The sequence below is a fragment of the Natrix helvetica genome (genome assembly GCF_964273705.1).
Source record: "Natrix helvetica genome assembly, chromosome: 2".
Classification (NCBI taxonomy): Eukaryota; Metazoa; Chordata; class Lepidosauria; order Squamata; family Natricidae; genus Natrix; species Natrix helvetica.
Genome location: NC_138552.1, coordinates 162,320,942 through 162,341,344, shown reverse-complemented (window position 1 = coordinate 162,341,344; position 20,403 = coordinate 162,320,942). Strand labels below are relative to the sequence as shown.

Genomic DNA, 20,403 nt, shown 5'->3' with positions numbered 1-20,403 from the left:
CAGGATTCCTTCTTTTTTGGCAGTCATTTTACTTTTACTCTTGTTTCTCTTATATTTTTCCATCTGTGTCACTTCTTTTTCATAGCTCTACCAAATAATGGCTTGTTTCATATCAAGAACTGATCATTGCACATGCATCTTTTACCAGAAACAATCATATTGATCATGCTTTTGAGCGTATTCCTTCCCCATAGGTGTGTGTGAATAGACACGTTTAAACCATGCATTTAAAGCAAAGGAACTTAATTTTTTTCTAAACAGTTACTCCTCAGAAATAATATTCTCAGTTCTTGGGTATCCAGATGGCTCAATAAACTTACTCTCTTGTTTTCTTTCTTTCTATCCATCCATACTACCTAATAGAACTCACCCTCACATTCACATTCAGAATATTGTACAATCCCCTCCCCTCCAACAAAATATATTTCTTTCACTGTTATCATTTATTGGGCTTAACATGGTGCTGACAGAAGCAAATTGTCAGTAGACAGTTTGAAGGAATGGCAGATTATGACCTCCATCAGCTTCCTATCCATTGCTACTCTTAGACACCCATGGGTATCATCCCAATTGCTTGCTTACCATTGTATTGTTTCAAGCAAGATGAGATACCGTTCCTGTCACACACTCTTTCTTATAAGTACTTCAACTTTCTTTCCTACTTGAATAGCAAAACGTAATCCTTTTTTTATTACATTGGGGCAATTCTGCTCTGTTACGCCCCTTTGACTTATTTTGTCTTGCTGCTTCTGTAATAATAATAATAATAAATTTAAATTTATTAGCCGCTCCCTTTCCAGACAGGACTCGGGGCGGCGTACAATGGAGTATAAAACATAAAACATATATACAAACACATAAACCTACATATATACAGGACATAACATGCACGGAGGAGGTAACAAATTACATCACATTGGACAATTAAAAGTCACCATTAAAATACCCCAATTGTAAAAACACAATTTAAAATTTAAAAATTTAAAAGAACTGTCAGGAGGAATAAGAAAAAATTTACGGTTGAGCCAGGCCAGATAGTTGAAAGAGGTGGGTCTTCAACTGTACACGGAAGGAGCGGAGATCGGAAGTAGTCCTGATGTCACGGGGGAGGTCATTCCATAGGGCTGGGCCCATCACAGAGAAGGCTCTGCTCCTGGGTGTCGCCCCCCGACACTGTTTGGCGGACGGCACCCGAAGAAGTCCCTCTCTGTGTGAGCGGATTGGTCGTAGGGATGTATGGGGCAGGATGCGATCCTGCATGTAACTAGGTCCTGTGCCATGAAGCGCTTTAAAGATCATAATCAAAACCTTGAAACGCACTCGATAGACTACAGGAAGCCAGTGCAGCTCGCGCAGGAGAGGTGTTACAGGGGAGTATCTCGTCCTCCCCATAATCACCCGCGCGGCCGCGTTCTGGACTAACTGCAGTCTCCGAGTGCATCTCAAGGGAAGCCCCATGTAGAGAGCATTGCAGTAGTCCAGGCGAGACGTCACTAGCGCATGGGTGACTGTGCGTAGGGCATCCCGGTCCAATAAGGGGCGCAATTGGCGCATCAGGCGAACCTGATGGAACGCCCCCCTTGCCACGGCTGTTACATGGTCATCCATGGACAGCCGGGCATCTAGGAGGACGCCCAAATTGCGCACCTGTTCCATGGGGGCCAGTTGCACGCCCCCAATGGCCAGAGATGGAAGCAACTGGTTGAACCGGGAGGCCGGAAGCCACAGCCACTCCGTCTTGGAAGGGTTGAGTTTTAGTCGGTTGTCATCCATCCAGACCCGTACGGCTTCCAAACACCGGGACATCATTTCGATGTGGAGTTTGTTTTGTTCCAAATTTCATTAAGTTCCTGTGGAGAAATAAGCAGCAGATCAGAAGCATGCTATTCATGGGAAGGAAGCAGGGGAGGTAAGTTGGGAATATTGTGTTGCGATATTTCAGTGAAAAGTTTGCCCTTTTGTAATTTGTGTTGTAAGATCGCATGTAAATAAGTAAGCCTCAGAACAATATTGTGATGCCACAGCTCAGCAAACTTGGCTTGTTGTAGGTGCTTGCGCTGGTGACAGAAAACCTAGAGTTCTTTTCCACAATTGGTGAAATAGGATAGAAGGATGCTGTTTAAAGGCAAAAAGCTTACTCCGAACTTTATCTTCACAATCTCTTCATTCATAATTATTGTGGGAAATATTTTCTTCTTGTTACTGGAGATCATGACACAGTTTACCCACCAACTCAACAACAACAGGCCTGCTTCATCATGTGATGCTCTCACAGGATCTTTAGGCCTGAGTGCTCAAAAGAGAGAGAGTGGGATGCAGTTCACAGAAGTGACAATCCCACATGGTTGGGCTAATGCATCCACTGTGTAGTGATCAGAACAGCTATGATATCTTAAAATACACTAGATTGGTGCTAGCATTAGGTAGATAGGTATCTGATTTTGATGATATTGAATGTGGTCTATCTTCATTACTTGTACTATTCTGTAAGGGTAAGATTTTTCTGCTTCACTGCCAGAATATATTGATAGATCTTGAGTACCATACACCTTGACTGAGTAAGGGGGAAGTTGTCATTGTTTATGAATGGGGCTACTTTGCCTCAGGGTACAACATATCTTGGGACAGGCCCATCATTCCTCTTCATTTTGCAATTGTAGCAACTGGGCATTGTGTTTCAAGATCTTATGGGATTTTTAACCAGAGGTGAATCCACATTCGGTACAGTCTTTGGGTTACTGAACTAAATCTGCCCAGTAATATTTTGAGAAAGCCTGCTGAGTTTTCGCTCCTGGTTGGGTTAAGGAATATTGATTAGGTAGTAGGCTTTTTCTATTTTGGGCCCCATGTTTTACAATTCAATGCCTTCAGAGTTTCTTGCAGTTCTGTTCTCTTTCTTGATATTCAATAAGGGAGTTGAAAATAATTCCATTCTCCCGGGTTCTTAAATCCAGCCGATTGTTTAGTACCATCCTTCTTGAGGTGGCTTTGTCACTCTAAACACTGCTTTGATCTGTTTACTTTGTTGTATGCAATCAAAATATCCATATTGTAGTATGTTACAAACTGTAAATTAATTAAATGTCTCACCTTCCTATAATACACAGTCCAGAGAGTGAGAATGATTCAAGGGTATATTATGACAATTTGCATCCCGATTAATGTTGATCAGCACTTCAGACATGATTCTCTGTTCTCTGCACTGCCAAAGAATTAAACAAAGGCACAGATGCTTAAAAGCAGGGGTGTCAAACTCATGTCATTAAGGTGGTGTCATGTGATGTGTCAGGACTTCCCCCTCCCTTTACTTAAACTGGGCATGGGCATGGCCAGCGCATGACACATCCGGCCCATGGGCTGGGAGTTTGACAGCCTTGCTTTAAAGAGTTGTAGTCAGGGTGCTAATATGAGCCTTTTCTTACTCTGAAGCACTCTTGGGGAAACTAACCCAAAACATTCCACAGTCTGTACATTTTGTTCCATGATATTACTGGCTTTAAGTATTATCAGAAGAGAATTTAAGCTGAAAAACTGTCCATCTGAGTGTACTGTATACTGTGAAAATCCTCCTTGAAGGAAAAGGAAAAGAGCTGAATCTAGTCTTTCTAAATTACAGCACTTTAAATATACAGTATATAGTCAATTCCTAAGGCCGCCTGTTGTAAAGGAAAAGAAAGAAGAAAAAAACTAGAAATCTAGTATTATTCACCATTGGTAACAGTAGCAAGCTAGTTTGGTTTGGCTCTGCAACCAAACAAGACAGACACAGATTTCAATGGATAATTAAAACTGCAGAAAAAACAATTACTACCAACCTGCCTTCAGTGGTGGGGTTCAAATAATTTAACAACTGCCCTAATGATTTCTTCCAACAACCAGTTCACCAAACTGCTCAGAAAGTTAGCAGCTGGTTCTCCCAAAGTGGTGCGAACTGGCTGAATCCCACCACTGCCTGGTTTCCACTGAGGACCTGTATACTGCACGAATCAAAAAGAGGGTTGTGAAAATATCAACAGACCCCTCACATCCTGGACATAAATTGTTTCAACTTCTATCCTCAAAACGACATTATAGGGAAGTGCACACCAGAACAACTAGACACAAGGACAGTTTTTCCCCCCGAATGCCATCTAAACAACTGCTAAACAACTAATTCCCACAATACTAACAAACTATTTACTAAGACTGTATTACTATTCTTCTCATCCTTCCCATTACCTATTTCCTCCCACTTATGACTATAACCATGTTGCTTTTATTTTTGCAATTTATATTGTTCTGTTTGTTTGCTAGTATGATTTGATTGTTTATTAGTAACCTATGACTATCACTAAGTGTTATATCTTATAATTCTTGATGAACCTTTTTCCACTCCTTTTTTCTTTTTTTCCCTTTTATGCACACTGAGAGCATATGCATCAAAGACAAATACCTTGGGTGTCCAATCACACTTGGCCAATAAAGAATTCTATAATAGCAGTCTAGTTATCAGGCTATAAAATTTGTAAGACCTCCTGACTCCATAATGACTCTGAGCACTAAACAATTTGGAATTATACAAAACACAAAAGAGCAATGAACTTCTAGCAAGAGTAAAATAAATTCAAGGCTTTAAAATAAAACATTCCCACAAGTAGCCCACCATCAATCTCCAAGGCCTGATGGAGAAAACCAGGTTTAAAGATGCCATTCAAACAAGGTTAGAATAGAGACCACATGGACCTGCTGATTCATATTAATAGGTAAAGGAAATGTTATTTTAATAACATTCCGACGCGCCCTAAAAAGTTGGCTTTTCCAGCAAGCCGGCCTGGCCTGTTAATTTTAACTTATTTTAAATGTATTGTCTTTTAAATTTGGTTGTTTTTTTGGATATGTATATAATTTTTTTTAAAGTTTTAGGATATGTGTTTTTTAATGTTGTACGCCGCCCTGAGTCCTTTTGGAGAAGGGTGGCATATAAATCCAAATAAACAGTAAACAGTAATAGCAAAAATCTGCTAAGAAAGCTGCTCACTTCTGTATTAGATTTACTTTGAAAAGTGGAACCTTAGTGGCTGATACGTTAGTGAGAATTCTGCCACAGGTTGAAATATAGGAAGCTCTTACTGTATTATGAGCATATCTCACTTACTTAATTCACTTATTTTGTCTCCTTATGTTCCAGCTGCCATTAGACTAATGCTCACTTCCCAGCTGCTAGTGAGAAGTGAATAACCTGGCCTTTTCCAAGGCTCCAATTAATTCTGCTCCATTAAATAATCATTTTTTGCAATCTTGCTTATAAAGAAAAGCAATAGATACTAATAAGAGCTCTTATTTCTGTCATAAATAATTGATATTTTAATGCATCATCAAGTTGGCTTTGGCCCAGCTCAACGTCAGCATTTCTGAAACCAGTTTTGTGATTTAGAAATTTACTAATCACACAATAAAGTGATGATTGTGCTAAAATTAAAGTTTGGGTTGCCTCTTATGACACATGACATGTGTCATGATCTCAAGCAATATTTAGGATCCCTTTGCACAGTTAAAGACTTATGCATGTTAATTCATGATTGCAATTTTTCAACCTAGCCGTTCAGAGCGTTTCTCATGGTTTCAGAAATTAGAACAGATGGTCCAGAACAAACAAGCGCAGTGCTGACTTTTTATTTATTTGCTGAATTGTAGTACTGTATTCCGATGAAACAGAAGTTGCTACATCAGTGCAAGAAATCTCTTGGTAGGACAATTCCTTGCTCAGGATAAAATACTTAAAACAGCAGAGACCACCTTCCAACGGTTGAGTACAGTTAGTTTAAATAATCACATGCATCCTCCCAAAGACAATTTTTACATCTGCGAGATAAACCGCACATAGCATCAGAATCAGTTATGATGTGATCTATTGTAAAAGTTAATATCTAAGGAGGGCTAGTGAGGGAAATTAAGGTTTTTCTCCCCATGATTTCTGACCACTGTTCCTAATGGGAAAAATGGGATAGAGGAAAATGGAAGGTTGTGTTCTACTGGTAACGTACTCCCAATCAAATATGTATTACCTTTAATTAAGTCAATTTTTTAAAAAAATGAATGCGATCATTTATATTTCCATGTTAAATCTAGTCTAGTCCTTGTATCTTGATGAAAAAGAATTTTAGAATTTCTTAAGTAATTATGAACTGAATCTTGGTTTTTCATTATTTTTAGATGTGCCTGGGGCAATACTAAATGGAGATGAAACAGCTACTGGTAATCAGGGTTTCATGACAAACAAAGGTAAGCACCACTTAATTGTATTTCAGCTAGATTTATACTAGAATCTTAGTCTTAACTTGCACCTTAAATAGATTTCCTGAAATCCCATAATTTTCTTACTGGTTATGATTAAAGAATCAGGGCAAGATCCAGAATTCCAAATTTGCCTCATCCATGAATATTAAAAAGCAGTTACGCTGGTCCATGAAAACAAAATCCAATTCCATATATATAGGTAATGGCCTCTGTTAGGATTAAACAAAATAACTCAAAAGAATGTGCAAGGTACTGTGGAGGCTCAAACATCAGATAGAAAGTTTTCTTCACAGGATTTGTTTCACCTGAGGGTGATGGTTTGAAGAGACAAAGATGATCCAAACCAGTCTGAGCATTCACAATCTTCCTTGGCTAATCAATCTGAAATATGTTAGGAAGGTAATAACGGTATAATATATATCAAACGGTACAAATCGAGAAATCAACTTCGTTCGTCATGAAATTGACAAACAGAATCTTAAAACAAGAATCCTAAAACAAGATACTTGCACAATTTTGACTTCATACAGTAACAGTTTGCAGTTTGGAAAATCTTTTTTCCCTAAATAATTTTCTTTTAATATTTATTAATTTATCCATACTTAGCTATCAGTGGAAGAAGCAAAAATCTCTCTCTAAGTGTGTATACGGTATATAAATAGGAATTTAAACTTTTTATTGTACTTGTGTCTTCAGACAAAATATTATGTAATTTAGTGTTTAAGATAAACACATCTGGGACCTCCTTTCTCACAGAACTGACCACGATTCAAAATAGCATGTCAACTGTAAATCAGAGTTACGATGACTTGGGAGCAACACTGAAGGACAAAAGAACAGAATTGGAATCGATGCTTTTAAATATGCAGAACATTCAAGAAGAAACAAGTTCAATGATGGAATGGTTACAGAAAATGGACACAGTTGCAGCCAAATGGGAAACCACTGTCCTTGACAGTGAAACAGTTAAAGAAAAAGTTGATCAGCATAAGGTAACTTCCATCTTCAAAACTTACCTATGGAGAATAATTAATGTGTAAAGTGATTTTTTAGATTTATGGAAACATCAGGTTAATAATATAGAAGACCATTCTGCCATACATTTTTGCACAGGTTCATTGTGGACATCTGCTGAATACATTAGTGGAGTTACTGCTTGGTGATTAAGCAGTCTTACAAATCCCCAAAATATTTAACAATAAGTAAGTTATATCTGTAGTAAAATCAGATTTTCACTTTTAATAGCCTGGATTATACTATTAAATTTGTGTAATCAGATAAAGAGACCAGCTGGTCACCATTGAAGCCAACATCTTGATTTATGTACTTTTACGCTTTACACACTGTTCATTTCGTTTGTTGTAGCTGTTTGAAACAGAATTGAAGCAGAATGAGAGTAAAGTGCAAGATCTGAAGGACAGAGTCACAGAGTTGCTGGGAAAAAACCCTGATTCTTCTGAGGTGCCAAAATGGAAACAAATGTTAAAGGAAATAGGTATTAACGTTTTGCTTCCTGTAGGCATTGGATAGATCTGAGAGTTAATATGCTAATATATTTAAATTCAGCAGTGGTTACCTGCTTGTATATTACTATATCTAGCACTACAGTGTCATTTGTACAGCTGCGTCTCTTGTGTAGGTTGAAGTTTTCTACAGCAATTCAGAAAATACTGTAGTTCAATGCATTTTTTATTGTAAACTCTCCAACTTATTCAAAATAAAAATATTAGAAGGTTAATCAGCTACGCCCACTCTGCTGCTATTTCAGCTTAATCAAGACCAAGGCATTGGCACTGTAGAGTTAATTTGGAAAACAGTCTTTTTAATGTTTCTTCATGCTGTTTTTTTGTTCTGTAATATATTTTCCGTGTTTTGTGTCATTTGGCTATTTTTCTAAAACATCCCTCTTAGACATTTTTGCCAGATTCTGAGAATCTGACCATGTTTGGACAAAAAAGTTATGCATAACAATTCTCCCATACCCACCTCTCCTGGAATTGTTGAACTTCAAAAAATGCTTTTTAACTTGTGCATCATTGATTGTGGTGAGCATTGCCATACAAACCTACAGGACAGGAAGCTATAAATATGTAACAATCATATTAAAAAATTATGAAAGAAGGAAAGGGCATAGGCAAATAAGCAGATCACCGTAAAAGAACAATTACATTGTGGCAGTGTATAAATAGACAGAGATTACATATACAATTAGGCTTTGTTTTAAATTCAGGAAAAATATGCTATGCCCTATTTTCTAAAAATATCATTTGTTAATAATACTAAAAACAGAAAAGCTGCATCATGACAGACATGGAGCTAATTCATGTGGAGAATTAACTCCCTCTTCTTCTGTGTAAAGTATTAAAGTTTCCTCAACTCACTCAGATTTCAGCAAAACTCAATTGTGTCCTTAAGGCATATCAGAATGATGCTTAAGCATCACAACACAATCCCAATCCTTTTACAACAAAAGGAGGAACATGGTTACAGATATAGGCAGTCCTCAACTTATGACCACAAAGGAGCCCAAAATTTATGTTGTTAAGTGAAAATTTTGTTAAGTGAGTTTGCCCCATTTTACGAATTTCCTTGCCACATTTGTTAAGTGAATCGCTGCAGTTGTTAAGTTAGTAACCTGATTGTAAAGTGAATCTGACTACCCTATTGACTTTCCTTGTCAGAAGGTTGCAAAAGGGGATCGCATGACCCCGGGAAACTGCAACAATCATAAATGTGAGTTAGTTGTCAAGTATCCAAATGGAAATCACGTGACCATGGAAATGCTGCAATGGTCATAAGTGTAAAAATGGTCATAGGTTACTTTTTTCAGTGCCATTGTAATGTTGAACAGTCGCTAAATGAATTGGAAAAAGGTGGGGTTTGCTCTCTGTTTATATATAGTGTTGGTGAAAGTATTGTTTTCTCCTTGGTAGCTCCTTGATTAGGCTGTTCTTCATTACGTTATTGTCTGAGATGGTAATTCCTTGATTAGGGTATTGTTTCCCGCTTGATTGTTTGTTTGGTGTTAATCGCTGCTTATCTTGGTGTTGATTACTGATTAGGAGCTGTTTTGGGTTTTTTGTTTCCTTTTTTATCCTTTTCATTGTCTCTTTGGAATGCTGTATAAACATCTGTGTGTCTGTTAATGATTGATGTGGCTGAGTGCCAAGCTTCTAGGAATTCCTTAGCATTTTTGGATTTAGCTTGGTCTAGGACAGTGGTGGGCAACCCGCGGCTCGGGAGCCACATGCGGCTCTTTACACCCTTTAATGCGGCTCTTCTGTGTGCCGGGTGCCCGCTCCCCTCCCTCCTCTTGGGCTTCGGAGGGAAGCTTCTACAAAAGCCCGGGCGAGTGACAACAAATTTTGGTCCTATGACTGCAGAATGCTGCAAAATACCATAAATGCAGGCCAGTTGTTGAGTGTTTCAAATGTGATTGGAACACTCAACAAGGTGACCACAGTGTGTGTGTGTGTGTGTGTGTGTGTGTGTGAGTGAGAAAGACAGACAGAGAGAGGAACAGAGAGAGGGAGTGAGGGAGGGAATCAGAGAGAGACTGACAGACAGACACACACACACACAGAGACAGAGAGAGACAGAGAGGGGGAGGGAGGGAGAGAAAGATAGACAGACAGAGAGACACACACAGAGTGAGTGATTAAGTGAATGAGTGAGAGACAGACACACCCACATACACAGAGTGACAGAGAGAGAGGAAGGGAGGGGAGAGAGACAGAGGGAGAGACAGAGACAGACACACACACACACAGAGTGAGTGAGAGACAGACAGACACACACACACACAGAGTGACAGAGATGGGGGAGGGAGGGAGAGAGAGACAAAGAGCCAGAGAGAGAGAGAGAAAGAAAAAGAAAAAAAAGAAAGAAAGTGGGAGAGAGAGATGAAATTAAAAACAACAACATACAAACCTGACTTACTCAAACTATCGAAGGAAATGCAAGGCCAATGTTCACATTAGTGGTTGTGACTTTGTCAGTCAATGTCAGGATGTAATTTTCTCTACATTGCAAGGCAAATTTTATGGAATTTAACGTTATCGATAAATAATATCGTTCTAAAGTTTTTGTTTTATTAGTTGTGTTATTGTATCCTCCCGACCTATGTGGATACTTGCATGCAGAATATTCTCAATAAAAACTTATTGAAACTAAAAACAGTGTACCATCCTATGCATTTTTGGTTTTAAAAATGTGGCTCTCAAAGTAAATTTCAATCGTGGTTTTGGCGAGATTTGGCTCAGTTGAAAAAAAAGGTTGCCCACCACTGGTCTAGGACAGTGATGGTGAACCTTTTTTTGCTCCCGTGCCATAAGTGGGGGGAGCGCAGGGGGGTCGTGTGCGGGCATGCCACACCCATAATGCAACGCGCGACCCCCCAGTGTGCATGCGCGCACAACGCGCGACCCCCCATTTTTACATGGTTTTTTTTTGCCCTCCCCAGGCTCCAGGGGCTTTATAGGAGCCTGGGGAGGGCGAACAGAGCCTCCCCCGACCCCCCCGGAGGGTTCAGGGACCATCCCTGAAGCCTTCTGAGCGCTTAAAACCACCTTCCGAGCAAACCAAAAGTGACTTCCGGTTTGCTCGGAGGGTCGTTTTAAGCGCTCCGAAGGCGTCAGGGAAGCCTCGGACATAGCTTTTAAAAATGATGAAATCAGCTGGCCAGCTGACAGGGCAGCGCCTCGCGTGCCCTGACAAATGGCTCCGCGTGCCACTTGTGGCACGCGTGCCATAGGTTCGCCATCACAGGTCTAGGATACTCAGGGGGACGTGCGATGGCTCAGCAGTTAAAGATGCTGAGCTTGTCAATTGGAAAGCTGACAGTCCAGGTTTGAGACTCGAGCACCATGTGATGGGGCGAACTCCCATTACTTGTCCAAGCTCCTGCTCACCTAGCAGTTCGAAAGCATGCAAATGTGAGTAGTTAAATAGGTAACACTTCGGTAGGAAGGTAGCAGTGTCCCATGCATCTTGGTGTATAATTATGCTGCCAAATAATCATGGAAACGGTCTTCTGACAATGCTGGCTTCAGCTAAGAAACAAAGATGAGCACTACCCCTCAGAGCAGGGGTGTCAAACTGGCAGCTCACAGGCCGGATGTGTCATGTACAGTCCACATCCACCCCAGCTCTGTGAAGGGAAAAAAATGTTGCAATACAGCAACATGACACCGTGAGTTTGACATCTGTACCTCAAAGTCCAATATAGCTGGATATGGGAAAACCTTTACCTTTAGGATGCTCATAGTTTCGTAGATGATACTTCGGTTAAGATGGTCCATGTGCTGTGAAATTAAGGATGTTTCATGTCTTCTATCTGCTATTTGGGTCTTCATGGATCTGCTTTGCTAGTCTTCTGCCTGTTTGTTGTACATGGTGCTGTTAAAAGTTCTTACACTGGATGTTGTAGATTACTGCTGTTTTTTCCCTTCTTGTCGTATTGGGTCTTTTGGTTTACTTATATTTTTGAGGACTTTAATTGGCCATGTGGTTGTAGTAGTCTGTGGTTATTTTTGAGATTTTTTAATGTATGTATTGTTTGTGATTTAGTGTTGTGTGGTCAGGCCCTTTTTGATAAAGTTATGTGGGTATCCATTCTTTGGAATATGTTGTATAAGTGGTTTATTTTTGTTTTCTGGTGTTCGAGGTTGCTGCTAATCAGATGTTTTTAGTCACCTGATTAATATTCTTATAACACTTCTCCTGTGGGTGTTACTTCGGTAGTAAAGCACTTGGTTAATGGAGTAGTTGAGGATATCCAGGAAGGGCAGTGTGGTGTTGTTGTTTACTTCTTTCCCTGTGAATTTTATTCCTTTGAAATGTTGTTTAATGTGTCTCCTCTAGTTGTCACAAAGGTGTCTTCTACATACCACATCCATACTTTTGCTTGTACTGTATGTGTGAGAGTGCTATAATTTCAGGTTCTGCATTGTAGTCTCTGCTTGAGAGTGGTGATCTCATGGATGATTTGTTGGTATCTTCGTACATCAAACTGAACATAAATAGTGAAGCAGAATTTGATGAAGTCCATGCTCTTCCGCTCTTGAGATTTTTGGTAAAGAGTCTTAGATTGAGGTGTGATGGTCTGAAGAAACTGGCATTACTTTAGACATTTTATGAATAACTTGTGGTGAAGTTAATAGTAGATTTCTGAAAAATCCTGGGCCAGTTTGGATGACCTAACTACAGACAGCTTGTAAGCACCCATTTACCCTCTTCCAAAATACCGGTTTTTCCTCTTCTGGTATGGTTTTCTGCCAATGTATTGTTAACAGTTTAAGAGGAGGTTTGCCGCCCAGCCTCGCTTAGTGAAGAAAAACATTTTCTAAGATGTAATTTTAAAATTCAGTGTTTATTTTGTCATAGATTCCAAATGGAGTCAACTCAGCCAGGTAGCAGCTGATAGACAGAAAAAAATGGAGGAATCTTCAAATTACCTCACCCAGTTTCAAGCAACTGAGGCTCAGTTAAGCCAATGGCTGGTTGAAAAAGAATTAATGATCAGTGTGCTTGGACCACTATCAATTGACCCAAACATGTTAAACACACAGAAGCAGCAAGTCCAGGTAAATATTTTAATCTGTTTTTGTAATGGAGCTTGTGGGGATTTTTTTCTGTTCAAAATATAACCAAAATAAATTTTTGATTTATTAATTATTGATTTATTAGTAACTCTAGTGTAGTTTACTTCCCCCCCACCCATGCAAACTACATATTTCATAATGAATATAAAAAAATAAAAATAAGTTTGCTAAAAAAAAATCAGTGTCTGTCTTTCAGAGGTTGTATTTACTGTGGCAAAGGAGGCCTAGTAGGTGGTCTCTGAGCTTAGAGTAATCTACAACATACAGTATAAGGCAGGGGTCGGCAACCTTAAACACTCAAAGAGCCACAAAGATCCTAACCAGAAGCCCCCCATTCAATTCTGGAGCCAACCGGAAGTCCGGTTCCCCCACCATAGAGTCTCTTCCTAGCATGGCATCATTTTTCCTCTACCTGTCCTAACCGAAATCCCTATCAATTGTGGAGCTGACCAGAAAACCCGCTCCTTGCCATAGAGTCTCCTCCTGATGTGCTTGCCCCCCCCCCCCCAAACCGGGAGTTCCTCTCAAAATTGTGGTGCCGACCGGAGACAGGGAGCCACAGCAGAGGGATGAAAGAGCCACTTGTGGCTTCAGAGCCGTGGGTTGCTGACCCCTAAGTACTTTCATAGCCACCATATAGAACAGATAGGCAGGAGACTAGCAGAGTGCATCCATTAACAGCAATTAACAGTCAGAAGTCATGATGAAAATTCCTTAACCTTACTACACATGGACAAACCCAACCATAGATTCAGTTGAGATACTGTGAGAATCCTAGATCAAGCTAAATCCAAAAAAGCTATGGAATTCCTGGAAGCTTGACATTCAGACAAATCAGGCATAAATAGACACAGAAAAATAAACTACATTTGCATACCATTCAAAGTGTATGATAAAATTCAGATATATTGTTATAATAATAATTAAAAAAAAAGAAACAAAAAACCAGAACACATTATCTTCAGCAGTCAATAAAACAGGCATTAACACCAGATACGGAAAACAATATTCTAACAAGGAATTGCCAAGGGAAAAAATACTACCTTCTCAATCCTGCAAGGTAAGCTATTATATATACATGTGAAGTAAACCCCACACTCACTAGCACTGATGATGCTACCTAGTTGAGTAATGAAATGCCTGCAAGCAAGCAACCAAGCTCAGAAAATCCTGCACAAAGGACTCCATAGTTCAACCCGGAGCTACATATATTCTCTTCTATTGGCAGTATTAAATATTTTCAATCTATCTTCAAATGTGTGCTGAAATTCATCTCTCTTTCTCAGTATACACCCACACACATTAAATTGTATATAATGGTATTAGCCAAGCTAGACTAAAGCAGTTATATTAAGAGTTTGGAACTAAAGTTAGAGATAGTTGGCCCATTAAATAGCATTGGTTATGGCTTAATCACAGCAGTAACTATACTAGAACTGAAGTCAGTATTTATTATCAGTAAGCCTATTTACTGACATATAAAAGACCTTATGCGGCCAGTTGGATTTTTGCTATTTTATATAGAGAGGAGATAAGCTGTTAAACAGGAACAGCCTTTCTGAGGCAAGTCTAAATAATGAATCTGCATGTACAAATATGGCTTTGGCAGAACAGCTTCCATTTATATGAGAAATGGTGCAAGCTCAAGTGCAAATTAGGGTGATGGTGGTTCTTCCTCGTACTTGTCCAGAATTAACTTCTAACATATTCTGGCTCCTCAGATTCTGCTCAAAGAGTTTGATACCCGGAAACCCCAGTATGAACAGCTGACTGAAGCAGGTCAGGGAATCCTGCAGAGGCCAGGAGAGCACCCACCTACTCATGAAAGAGTGAAGCAGCAGCTGACAGCGGTGGCACAGAAATGGGATGGTTTAACAGGACAGCTGAGCGACCGCTGTGGTCGAATTGAACAAGTCATTGTCAAAAGCACAGAGTACCAAAACTGTCTGAAAAGCCTCTCTGAGAAACTTAGCACTCTGGAGAAGAAACTCAGCCAGAACCTGGCTATAAGTGCAGACTCCGATTCTGTCAAGCAGCAACTGGAAACGGCTCAGGAAATAAAAGGCGAAATAGACCAAGAAATGTTACACATAAATGCGGCTCAGGTTGTATGCGAGGAATTGTCTGCGTTGGTGGCAGAAGATTACTTGAGAGCTGAACTCGTCAGGCAATTAGAAGTTGTCTTCAAGCCTTTCAAGGAGATGGAGCAAAAAGCAGGTAAGTGGCAAAGCAGTTGAAAAAAAAAATCCTAAATAGTGGGAAAATGTCCCATTCCTTGGAATGAAAATTAGCCTTACACTAAAATCAGCGTTGCAATTATCCCCCAGATAGCTAGAACGTGTTTGAAAGAAAGGAGATATCCCCTGGGGCCTGAATTGTGTGGATGGATGGTGATAGGTATGTTTTTCTAGATATGACTGGTATCTTGGATCTCTGTATTTGATATTGAACGAGACACAATTGATGGAAGATTTATACACATGGACAGATTATTTCAGCACCAATGAACTACCACTCTCCTTGTTCCTTGATTTAAGGAACATTGAAGAAATCTCAATGCGTATATTTCTCCTGTATAGATATATTTTAAGCACAATGGAGTTTCACACAGATTCACTGGGAGGTTTAGAATATGGAGGAATTATACCATGGGAAGCAGTATTAAATTTCAGATTTAAACAAGGCATACTTTAACAGAGCATAGAACTCTTTAACAGGCATTGGCAGTGATATTTGCATTTTCTCTGGCATGGCTTTGAAGAAAGCTTATGTAATTACCATTTTATAGTAAAACGTATTACATGTTTATTATAGACTAAAGGAGACAGTTAATTGCATAAGCAATACATGTTATTTCTATTACACTAATTAGAAACACCTCTGAAACCGATGATAACCCTGGACATGATTTTTTTTTCTCAGATTCACAGGAATATCTCAATTTCAGATTCTCCCAAAGGTGCTTTTTCAAGTGTCAACTGGAGTTTCTGTTTTTTCTTTGAAGACATTTCAGCTGAAGAAGCTTCTTGGATGAGAAGCAAAATGTCTTCAAAGAAAAACCAGAAACTCCAGTTGATTCTTGAAAAAGCACCTTTGGGACAACCATGACCCAAATGACTGAGAATCTCCATAGTCAATTTAAGGTTGTTTTGCTACTTCTGATTTTGTTTTACGCCTTAAAATAACCTTACATTATTAAAAAAACAATACATTTTGACTAGATAAATCCAAATTGAATATAACTATGGCATACATTTCTTAGAAATAACAATTCTCTTAGACTGAAATAAAACCCATCCTATTTTAACTGACTTGGCTTACAGTATTTTTAAAGCATATTTTTTAAAAATCTTTTTCAGGTAGTCTCATTGAACAACTTCAGTTAACCTATGCAAGTTCTCATCAATTCCAACAAATGTCTAAAGACTTTCAATCATGGCTGGACACAAAGAAACAAACACAAAATCGGTCTCTTCCCATTTCCACTAAACTAGAAAGCCTTCGGTCTTTAATTGAGGATCAGAAAGAGTTTAAGGCAGCATTGTCTGACCAGATTGACTCATATGAAAAAATAATTTCAGAAGGTGAAAATCTGCTTCAGAAGACTCAGGGGACAGAAAAAACAGAATTGCAGTCCCAGCTCAACAGGCTCAAAGCTAACTGGGATGAGCTGCATAAACAAGTGAATGAAAGGCAAGATAAGTTGAATGATTGTTTGGAAAAGGCTCTCCGATACAGAGAACACGTAGAGGTCCTGCAACCCTGGATAACCAAGTGCCAGAATAATTTAGCAGAAATTAAAATAGGTATCGATCCTGTTGAGATAGAGGATTCCATTGCTCAGGTGAAGATTTGGCAGAAAGATTTGGACAAACACCAAGGGATTGTTGAGCTATTAAATAATGCAGCAGAGAGTTTTCTTGGCGCCTGTCAAACTGATAAGGATATTATTGAAGAGGAAAAGAAACTATTGATACAGAAGATGGATATGATTACAGAACAGTTACATATTAAAGCAGATACTCTGGAAAAGATGTCTCGGAGAGTAAAAGAATTTCAAGAATCATCCCAGGACATTAAGGAGCAGTTGAAGAATACTAGGGAACAATTAGAAATACACAATGCTCTTAAACCTCAGACTTACAGTAATAAACACTTAACTATTATGCAGACTCAGCAGAAAGCCCTTCAGACATTGAAGTCACAAGTGGATGTGACAAAAAAACTTGCCCAAGATCTGGTAGTGGATGCTTCTGATTCAGCAAATGTCTCTGACATCTTGTTGCAGGCAGAGTCATTAGAAGAAGAATTCAACACTGTTAGCCAGCAGGTTGAGGACGAATGTTCCTTCCTGGAAACCAAGCTCCAAGGAATTGGCCATTTCCAAAATACCATTCGAGAGCTGTTTTCCCAATTTGCAGAGTGTGATGATGAGTTGGATAGCATGGCTCCTGTGGCCAGGGACCTTGTCACTCTGCAGTCCCAACAAGAGGGTATCAAAGTTTTCCTCGAAAAATTGCAGGAACTGATAAGCAACAATGAAAATGCAAACAAGTCATGTAAAGTGATGTTAGCAAGTGACGCAGAGGCGTCTCCTGATCTTGCAGGTATAAAAAGGGATTTAGAGGCTCTGAATAAGCAGTGCAACAAATTATTGGACAGGGCAAAAACCAGGGAAGAGCAGATCAAAGGGACTATTAATCGTGTTGAAGAATTTTACAGCAAACTAAAGGGATTTGCCAAACTGCTTGAGGAAGCTGAAGAACATGAAGAATCCCAAGGCCTTGTTGGAATGGAAACAGAGATTATTAATCAACAACTGAAAGTATTTCAGGTAAGATAATTCTCCCTATAGCTTTGGAACAGAGCTGTCAAAATACTGTACGCAGCAAATTTGTTACCACCGTTAACTCATTATCTGTCATCCAACATATTTGTGATTGATGAGTTCAGGCCTTGGTGTGCGTTAAAGATTAAAGAGTATCCACAATTTTAGCTTTGGTTTGTTTTTAAAAAAGATAGTTTTATACATGTGCAAACTTTAGCATGTCTTAAAACTTTTTGAAATGTTAGGTTTTCTGCACAATATGCTTGTACTGTTGTTTCCCACTCTTCGATGCCACTCTCACTGGTTTCTATATGCTGCAGAGTTATTTCACCGTGTTGGAGGAAGTTCCTCCAGATGGTGTTGTTGGATGATAGCACTGCCCATATAATCCTGAGTGAATTATAATAACATTGTGACTGTGTATAGATGTAAATGAAATAGAATTGGATTTCATCTTCGCTTGCGTAAGTCTATATCTCTTATGTTGTCTTTCCCTTTTTTGGGAAAAAATAATCCCATACAGTGAAGGCCAAATATGGTTCTCATCCCCCCCCCCCCAAAAAAAAGAAGCTGCTTTAAAAGTTACAGTAGACCTTGAGATGTTTTAAGAAACTCTGTGTGTGTGTGTGTGTGTGTGTGTGTGTGTGTGTTGTATTCGGGTCTTTACGGGAAAAGACCCAAATACAACAAGACCAGCATACCTACACCCGTGAAAATCTACGAAAACATATATATGTATGTATGTATGTATGTATGTATGTATGTATGTATGTATGTACACACACACACACACACACACACACACGTCTTTGGTTGTTCGGGTTTTCTCCCACGTAGAATTGGAAGTATCTTCACGACGTTTCGATGAAGTCTCATTCATCATCTTCAGGCTGGTGCTTCCGGCTTGGTGCTTCCAGGAGCAATCTATATACATACATACATACATACATACATACATACATACATACATACATACACACACACACACACACACACACACACACACACATACACACACACACACACACACACACACACACTCTTTCAGGAACAGTTGAAGGGACAGTGGATAGTACTGGTAGTCTCAAACCATCCTTTCCATATCCAGGTGGAATGCAGGGAGAATAGTAACCTGAGAGACAGGTATTGCGTAAGGAATTCAGTTTCGTTTACCCCACACCAAGAGCCATTATACTGTCATGCAAGAAGAAGGAGATGCAGCTCCAATTAGTGTTTTAATGTCAAACAATTCCAAAAGGGAGACAATAAGGAGAGGAGGGGGAGGGGGAGGCTATATAACTTGCGTTCTTCTCAACAGCTGGCAGAGACACATACATTTTCATACTTAACATATATTGCAAAGTCCTAGGTAGAGCCAAGCCAAACATTTGTTCCAGGGGGTTGTCCAAGAGTCACAACCTGGGATCAGGCCAAGGATTATGTACTCAGGAGGACCTGTCTAAGTTAGGTTCCCAAGCTCAGGGAAAGTGCCAATCGGTCAGGAAAACAAAAGAATGTGGAGGTGAGGCTAGGCAAAGGCAGTGGGCCAATAGCTTGTGTAGTTCTGCTGAAACACAGTCCTGGTTTCTATCTTTTAACTCAGGCTCTCTTCCAAAAAAGCCTTCTGGCAGAATTTATCACTAGAGTCTCTAGTGAGTCCAAGAATCCCCAGTGTGAAAGAAAAAGAAATTACCTTGTGTTGGACTTCAAGGCATAAACTTGAATTTCATAAGCTGTTCATTAGAACTGCCCAGGACAATGCTGTAGGCTGGAAAAGTCCTTAGTCTGTAGAGAACAGAGACCAAGCAAAAGCCTTTTTTGGGGGTCTGCTATAATAACTCAGATGAGACTGATGTAACATGCTTAACCTGGGCTGTCCTTATAAAGCTTAAGCTGCTTCAAAGTGATCCCACCGTATTATTACCCAAGTCTTAAATTAAATTCAAATTTGTTTATTACAGCTCTGAGGCCAGATACAAATAACATATTGAATAAAAACGTTTTAAAAAGAAATTAATGTGAATATATATATAAAATAAAATAAATGAAGTTTTACAAGTCTGTGTGTGTTGAGAGAGAAAATAAGTATAATAGGGTCTAAAAATAATTAAGAACATAGTTACTAAAATAAATCCACTATTATAAGAATTTCCAATCCTAAGTATAGATTATCATACAAATGGTAGCACAGAACTGGGCGACTTGAGAGGTTATTTTTGAGTCCTTGCTGGAGGGTAGTTGTTGTCTAGGGCTGCACAGGTACACTGTTTCATTCCAAGATGGTTGTGCTTATTTTGGGGTTGAGTTCAAGATAACTTCTTATTTTAAAACTCAGTTGGGTTTGAAGTTGCTTGAATGTGCAAGATTGAATCTGGATTGATTACCAAGATCAGAGATATTTAGTCTTCTGAGCTTTTGGCCTCATGCTAGAGCCCATCTTCAGGGAACTTCTCTCTACTGGAATATGTGCTTTGGGCTAATTCTAATTCTCATGTATTGACATCGCACACAGACATAACTGGCATAAGCAGATAATTTTTATAATTAATACATTGGAACCTTGATAATTAAATGATCGCTTTCTTTCATATGTTTTCAATGGTGCACTCCCGTAAGTGTCTGTAATCTTGCTCTTTCCCCAATCTCAACACAAATATGGTTGGAAAGAGAAATGAAATACCTTCAGTCGTGGTGAGT

General features: G+C 39.2%; 1 protein-coding gene across 6 annotated transcripts in view; it reads left to right on the top strand.

Annotated features, from left to right (window-relative positions):
- Nucleotides 1-20,403, top strand: part of LOC309386795 (dystonin-like) — a gene marked incomplete at its 5' end in the record, with an annotated part of 348,938 nt that overhangs the window by 230,460 nt on the left and 98,075 nt on the right. For all 6 annotated transcript variants that reach the window (XM_081942582.1, XM_081942577.1, XM_081942581.1 and 3 more), the window contains 6 exons: nt 6,193-6,261; nt 7,033-7,268; nt 7,642-7,771; nt 12,661-12,860; nt 14,600-15,095; nt 16,238-17,712. In XM_081942582.1, the coding sequence (XP_081798708.1) occupies nt 6,193-6,261; nt 7,033-7,268; nt 7,642-7,771; nt 12,661-12,860; nt 14,600-15,095; nt 16,238-17,712 (2,606 nt within the window). The remainder of the gene's footprint in view (nt 1-6,192; nt 6,262-7,032; nt 7,269-7,641; nt 7,772-12,660; nt 12,861-14,599; nt 15,096-16,237; nt 17,713-20,403) is intronic.